This window comes from Cynara cardunculus, unplaced genomic scaffold (assembly GCF_001531365.2).
Source record: "Cynara cardunculus var. scolymus isolate 2C unplaced genomic scaffold, CcrdV1 Un_Scaffold_8667, whole genome shotgun sequence".
Classification (NCBI taxonomy): domain Eukaryota; kingdom Viridiplantae; phylum Streptophyta; class Magnoliopsida; order Asterales; family Asteraceae; genus Cynara; species Cynara cardunculus.
In genome coordinates this window covers 4,030-12,122 of record NW_020204378.1, presented here as the reverse complement: position 1 = coordinate 12,122, position 8,093 = coordinate 4,030, and the positions used below count along the sequence as shown (strand labels likewise).

General features: G+C 34.1%; 1 protein-coding gene across 2 annotated transcripts; it reads left to right on the top strand.

The window, feature by feature from the left end:
• Positions 1 to 105: 105 nt before the first annotated feature.
• On the top strand, positions 106 to 1,745 carry LOC112505142. Of its 2 annotated transcripts, none has more exons than XM_025109089.1 (2): positions 106 to 263; positions 1,133 to 1,745. In XM_025109089.1, exons 1-2 carry the CDS (start codon positions 201 to 203, stop codon positions 1,709 to 1,711), a joined length of 642 nt encoding a protein of 213 aa, XP_024964857.1. In that variant the 5' UTR covers positions 106 to 200; the 3' UTR covers positions 1,712 to 1,745. The 2 variants fall into 2 exon arrangements, with proteins under 2 accessions (XP_024964857.1, XP_024964856.1); XM_025109088.1 differs by lacking the exon at positions 106 to 263 and adding an exon at positions 475 to 682.
• The last annotated feature ends 6,348 nt before the right edge of the window (positions 1,746 to 8,093 follow it).

The window sequence follows — 8,093 nt, the reverse complement described above, 5'->3', positions numbered from 1 at the left end:
TAACCTCCAGAGTTTCCCAGACAAAGTGCAAATGGATTCTCTTAGATATTTGTTTATCCGGGGATGCTCAAAAGTGGAGAATTGGCCTAAGGTGTTAGGCAAAATCAAGAATTTGATAAATCTTGGTGTTGATGCAACTGCCATAAACGAACCTCCATCTATTGTATCCTCTATAAGCAACCTCCAATCATTGTGCATACATGGACACCAGCGGATCCGGTCTAGATGGCGGAATTCAGAGTTTCAACCTTCATCTTCACCAAGTAAATTGCATCATCCCCAAAGTTTTGTGACCCCTTCATTTGCGAGTCTACATTTTCTAACAGATCTACACGTTATGAACTGCAATATATCTGAAGTGAGCTCTGACACCTTTGAAGCCTTATCATGTTTAAAAAAATTAAACCTTCGTGGGAATAGTTTTACTAGCTTGCCTGCAAGTTTGAGTCAACTAGATCAACTTGAATATCTTAATATTAGTGATTGTGAGAAGCTTGAAGTATTGCCAGAAATTCCTCCCARCCTTTATTGTTTACAAGCATATCATTGTACCTCGTTGCACGAAGTGCGGAGACGGCTACCAATCATGCATCCTAGGGGTTTGCAGATATATCTCTTTGGTTGTCGAAAATTGGTCGAGAAACATACTATTGAAAGCTTGGTGTCTATGTTGTTGCCACAGGTTCCCTCTTGAAGTCTGTAACTTCGCATCACTACAACAAAAAATTCAGGTTTATAGGATTAAGTATATCTTAATAGACTGTTTTATAAAACTTAAGTTTATATAGTACCAAAAAGCGTTGAAAAAAGTTCATATGACACTTTTGCGCGTATTAACAAGTTCCTTGGGACTTCCTCAAAAGTGTCGTGTAAAAAATTTTATACGTCTTGAAAAACTTGTTAAGGAGGCCAAGAACGTCTTCTAAGCTTATCACAATGCATTTACTTGGGACACACAATTGTTTGATTCTATAAACGTAAGTCCTATATATAAAACWGTTTATTAGGACAATTAAAAAAATTGGCGTCATATAAACCCGATCTTGCTGTAGTGCAGCTCTAGCAACCAACTTTTATATGCTTCAAAATGTGTGTATACATGTTAAACGTTTGTGAAATCTTCAATGTGCAGGGACTAAATGACTTCGGTGGAAATTTTGATATCCATATTCATGGAAGTAGAATTCCTCGGTGGTTTACACATCAAAGTACGGGAAAAGGTGTAATGGTCGTATTACCTTCAAGTTGGCGCTATAATAAATTCCGGGGATATGTAGCTTGTGCTGTTTTCACGCTCAAAAAACCTTGCAATAATCCTGAAGGTTATGAGTTTAGCTCTCTAAGATGCTCCGTGAACAACTTTGACGGAGGTAATTTGCACCGGAAGCAGTCATGTGGCATATCTTATGAGTTCGTGGATAACTGCACAAGGATCGTTGGGTCAGATATGATATGGTTGCATTATTCGGAGTCTAAACCGAGTTGGATAAAAGCAAAGAATCTGATAACTTTTTCCTTCAGTTGTCCCTTTCTTGAGGTGAAGCAATGTGGTGTAAGACTTTTTTGTGATGAAGATATGCAGGAAGATATGGATTTAAGTATGACCCAAGACCTCTCAACTCAACCACAAGATGGTGGTATCTTCGACCCAAATCATGRGTGGGTTTCCGGATCGAGTAAAGATGAGGGTCCAGGCATTGTGTTTATATAACAAAGTGGTCTTTTAATCACAAGGGTGGTGCCTGATTGGTTTGAGCTTGGCTCCAAAGATCAAAAGTACCATGAGGTTCCAGGTTCAAAACCACGAAGGAATAAAAATCCCCTTGTGGCCACGAAGGTTCAAATACGGTGACTCCGGGCTATCTGCAAAACAGGTGGCCGCCCTGGGATTAATCGGCTCGCATAGCGGGTTGGATATCCAGGTTAATAAAAAAAATGTCGTCTTTTTCTTTCATTGAAGAAAATTCATATGTTGATGATTTATTTGAGCATACATGGTATGCCATTAATTGGGATTTACTTTGAAGGTTTTGCCTTTACGACTTACGATCACGTGAGACCCGTGAGACCATTTTTATATACTTGAAACTTCACAGCAAAACACTGTAAAAAATAATCTTCACAGTGTCTTTGCTGTAAASGTTCGGAACTTTTTTACCTTCACAGTGTTTTGCTGTGAAATTTCAAGTATAAAAAAGTGGTCTCACGAAAACAACTTGGTCTCACGTGAACCCAACCCTTGTCTTTACAGGTTCTTTTTGGTATCACTGTTGTTTATTCCAAAAACCGCACAACTATGACTTAAGGTTGGGACGTGGAGCTTCGACTAAAATTAGATAATTTTATGTAATATGACATAAGAAAATTCGCTAAAGAGAGTATAAAACACAAATATTTTGGTGACGTGGAAAATCCTAAAAGAGTGGGAGGCGTCCTTTACAACGGGTCGTACGTAACTAAATGACGTAAGAAATGATAATTGTCGTAAGAACTATAACAAAGTTTAGAGTGTATTTCAGAGGGAATTTGCGACTATGAACCGATAGTAATGTGTATCCCAGTTGATCTGAGGTGCAAGTATTTATATCGTCTTCGATTCATTATGTATGTTATCTGTAGTTTTAGTATCTTCATAGGATTCTTGGTCGACCATTATCACGATTATGTTTTGAATGTGTGATATGTTGCTTTGTTATATAGACAGTTCAACGCTCCATTGAATAAGGCGTAATGAGGGCGCGCCCTTACTCATCTTATCTTCATAACGTAAGTGATTGTGTATTTTAGTCATATTCTTTTATGGCTTCGAGTCGTAAGATGTCTTAGGTCGCGACTATTGCGAGCTCAATGGTCGTACGTCACTGATGTTCTTACGTAGGTCGTACAATCTGAAATTTTACCCGGACAACTATCTCAAACAAAAATTTATATCACCTCTATAACCAGCTATTTACACTATAACAAAATTAGGACAATTTAGTAGAGTGCTTAATTCAAATTTTAATTTTTTAAACCTTCTACCACCTATTTACACTATAATAAAATTAGGTTGATTGGGAGTCAAAAAACAAATTAAGCATCTTAATAGACCGTTTTATAAGACTTAATTTATAGAACAAAAAATTAAAACGTCATAGTCATTGTAATAAGTTCATACGACACTTTGGGCATCGTAACAATTTTTTTAAAACGTTTTTATAACAAACGWCRTATTAGTTATTTGATATGACRCTATTTAGAAATGTGTCTTGTAAAAACATATGTCCTATAAATATATGGGTTTATAAGAAAATTTCTTAAAAGTGTCCTATAAATAGCTAATGTGACATTTTGCATTGAAAATGTCCTAAAAAATTTGTTAAGATGTCCAAAAACATCCAATAAACTGATTACAACACCTTTAGATATGACGCTTTAATTTGTTATCATATAAAAGTGAATCGTATAYAGCGGTTTTGTTAGGACTAAAATAATCCCAAGTATTTGAAAGTTTTATAAAGTCAATTACTTTGTATCGTATTGTAATATTGTGCCTGATTGGTTTGAGCTTGGCTCCAAAGGTCAAAAGTACCTAGAGGTCCAGGTTCAAATCCAATGAGGAATAAAAATCCCCTTGTGGCCACGGAGGTTCAAATGCGGTGACTCCAGGCTATCTGCAAAGCAGGTGGTCGCTCTGGGATTAGTCGGCTAGCATAGCGGGTTGGATATCCAGGTTAATCAAAAAATATTCATGTAATTAGGCTTAAGGGCTAATGGGTTTTCATTGTAAATGTCTTCTATAAAAAGGTGACATGGGGCATAGATTTAGAATTAATTATTCTATTCATTCCAATGAGAGTCGACTAAAGTGTAGRGAGAGATTGTAATTTTGCTTTCAATAAGATGAAGCTGGTCGGATTCATTRTCTTCATCTTCAATCTCTTTCAATTATGATTTGTTCTTTATTTACTGTTAGATCTGGGATTCACAGGTTTATTTGGATGCTTACATATATTGATGGCGTTCTATGGACCAAATTTCGTTCTATTATATTTCTAAAAGAAACTATTAATTTTTTGCCTACCCAAGAAAAAGTGGGAATAAAACAAGACAATGCAATAAAAAATTTGTAGAGACCCAAGCCAAAAAAAACAGCATACCAGTGGGACCAAATTGCAATTTACTCATAGTTTAATTAAAAGACTCGTYCTCGAAAAATTCAAAATAACCTAACAAATTATGCCATTTTGAAAGATTAAGTTTTTAAACAATTTATTTGAATGAAAAAAACCATTGAACGTTTTTATTTTGAATGATTAAGCCTTTGAACTATTTTTTTTGAATGAAAAACCATTAAACATTCTCATTTTGGATGATTAAGTCCCTGGACATTTTTTTTTCAATAAATTAAACAATCTAACATTTAGAAATTTGTTATGTATATCCTTTTAACCCAAAAAAGGCTAATTGTAACCGGTTATCTTTTGATTCTCCCTCTTTTGATGGATAAGAAATAGATTAAAAAGAGGAAGATCAATGACAAGGGTCAAAAAYGTGTTAGGCGATATGAAGAACGGACAACGTTGGGGCAACAGGAGTGGCAAAGAGGAGCGACACCCTTGTTTGCAAGGGGTTTATTCTTGTAGGGKTTGGCCACAGCAAAACCCATTAAGATTTGTTTTCTACTTTAACACATTCCTAGTCAGTTACYGATAGTTTTTTAATTAAAAGATATAGTTAACCAGTTTTTAGAAATTCGATGGTTTACTTACTAAAAAACTAGTGTGTGGCATCGCGCGTTGYGCGATGACAAAAATGTGTTGTTAGAAAATAAATATGTAATTACTTTGAGATGAAGCGTAACTTGTTAATTCATTGACAACTAATAAAATACAATTTAAAACACATAATGTACTTGTAAAAAGTAATTGATGCAACGTACGATAAATGAACGAAGATTGATCCCGTTGATTCTACGAACACTTTCGCAGAACGTGTTCCTCGTTTCAAGCTTCGAATTGATATATTATGAACCTAAAATAGATTCTTGCACAAAAGTTATGCTCATTTAAGCGCAGACACCCTTTGTTATCCTGGTCATGGGCCTCCCTAAAGAATAGGACATGGTYCTCCACACCATGGCCGACATCAATAATGCTCCAATGTTGAAATTAAAGTTGTACAAAAATGGTTAGTTGCAAATGTGTATATAGTATTAAGAATTATACCGGTAGAATACAAAAATAATCTTTCCAATATAACTTAATGCTTGTTTTGCAACCTATTTATTAAACCAGTTTTGAAATGAGTTACACATAAAAGAAAACTATAATAAACCATCATATGAAGTTAGTTAATTGAATATAGAAAGAAAAAAAAACAATTACATAAATTAAAAAACACCATATTATAAAAGCTCTTTTTATTATATATTCATACCCATATAGCCACCTCCGTGAAAAAAATATGCATTCAAAATCAAATAAAATAGGTTATATAGCTAATGGTATCGATTTCTCTTGGTTGACATGTTTTATAGCAAAAACAGGGAGCTCTTTTGATTCAAATACCATTTATATTGTTTTCTTGAATAAGGTTCAACTATGTAGGTAAATGAAATTTTCAATTTTTGTGAACTTTTTGATTCTTGCAAATGCATTTATCTTGATCTGGAAAAGTCAAACGGGGTTGGGTACCCGAACAAAAAGATGTGAATTCATTTTTCATATACTATTTTATACGATTTTTTCTAGAAAATTATCTGTGATTCTTGACGCTTTGCAAGAGGTATCGAGTCAAGGTTTGCATGGAAGGTAAAGTTTGTACATATGAAAAACTTAAGGATTCTAAAAATTTGTGATAAAAAACTCGAAGACTTTTGGCATCCATTTCAGTTAAAGTTTTGGACGCACTCTAACGTGAATTACTCTGCAAGGTTGGAATTTTTATAGAATAAGTTAAGTTTCCTTTATTGGCATGGATGCCCTCTCAAGTTCTTCCCTTCAGACTTTTATCCAGAAAACATTGTTACAATCGACTTGTCTTACATCCGCATCAAAAGTCTTTAGACGACACCTAAGGTACTTATTTGTCTTGTTCATGCATTTMCTCTCTTGTTAACGCCTCGTGATCTAAGCACTTACCTTTTTGTGCTTGATGTTAGTGTTTTAGGAGGTTGAAAGTAATGAAGCTAAATCATTACAAATACCCTTGATTCCACTAGGATTACAAATTACCTTAAAAGAGCTAATTCTTGAAGGTTGTGTGAACTGGGTAAAGTTCACCCATCTTTTAGAACACTGAAGAGGCTTTTTGTCCTAAATATGAGAAATTATGAACGTTTTAGGAGTTTTCCCTTCAAAGTCGAAATGGATTCTCTAGAAGTTATGAATCTCTCGGGTTGCTTAAAAGTGGACAAACTTCCTGATTTCTTTGGTGCAAGACATACATTGAAAGAGCTTTATGTTGATGGAACCGGCATTAAGGACATTCCTTGTTGTGTATTCTCTCAAAACCACCTTCAAAAATTGTCAATTGGTCAACATGAGAGGATCCCRTCTAGATCATAGACTTCAATTCTTAGCATTCATGTTTACCATGAAAAAATGCAACATCGCCAAAATAGGGTAATGTCTTCTTTGGTTGGTTCGGGAATTACTTTTGCTTAATTGCAATATATTAGTAGTGTCCAATAACATTGGAGGCTTATCATRTCTAGAATCTTTATGCTTCCACAAGAACAACTTTACTAGCTTGCCTGGATCTTTGAGTCAACATTCTCGTCTTCAAATGCTTAGAGTCTCTTGTTGCAAGAAAAACCAGAAGTGTTGCCAGAATTTCTACATAGCATTCTTAGTCTTGTTGCATATCATTGGACATCTTTGCATGAACTAGAGGGACTACTTAATGCTCCCCCGTTTATTTCGATTGTCCAAAACTATTTAGGAATCTTATGATTGAAAGTCATTGTTAAGTGCATTTTATGCACCTAACCTTKGTATATTTTAGTTGCGTCTTTTGTGCATTTTAGTCTCTATTTTGGTCAATTCATGCATTTTTATGGGTTTTCTCCATTTCTTTCTCTAATCTCGGATGGAATGGTTTTTGGAATAGTTTTTACGCTTTTGGTATATGTGCAGAATATATGAGGTATTGAAGGAGATAAGATCGGAGAGATCAGAAGGATCGAAGAGCGATACCAAGGAGGAAGTGAAGAAAGAATAAGTGTGTACCCATGAAGATAAGRACTTGGAGCAAAAAGTAAAGCTTTTCCGCCTCGAAAGTGGGTTGAAGTAGTTTTAMACAACGAATTCCCACCATTACCAAGATTTAAAGTTGACATTACCTGATATTCTTTARTTGTAGTTATCATTTTATTTTGCTTCATTTTACTATTAATTCCTTCGTGCTTTATCTTCTTCCCTTGATCTCGTTTATTTTAGGCCTAATTAGTCTAATAACCAAATTGATTATTTGATTCTCATAACTAGGCCATAATTATTAAGTGGTTAGTGTTTAGACTATCACTTCCTTCTGATCGACCCGTATGCTACATAACCTATACAGTGGCAGTATAAATTTAAAACCCATCAGTCATTGTCTACATTGCAACCTCAACCAGTGAACTCATCTGTAACAGTTTTCATTTCATTACTTTCCTTCGAATTCTATCCTAYTCTTCTATTAAAATCATGATTTTAAGATTTCTTTCTATTATGATTTTAGAAAGGGAAAAGTTTAAAAAAAACCARCCAACTTTTCTTTTTTGAACAATTTAGTGCTTCAATTTTTTTTTTTTTTGAATCATTTAAAATCTCTCATTTTCTTGAACTATTTTTTGAATGAAAAAAATCATTAAACTTTCTCATTTTGAATCATTAAATCTTTGAACAATTTTTTAATAAAAAAACAATCGTAGTTTTAAAAATTGGTTAGATATACATTGTCTTTTAATCCCAAAAAAAAGTTACATGTAACCGACTAGCAKATGGTATATTTATTAATTTTTCTTCGGGATCTAAATCATTTAAAATGAGAAAGTTTTATAGGGTTTTCATTCAATAAAATCATTCAGAGACTTAATCATTCAAAATAAGAAAGTTTAATGGTTTTTT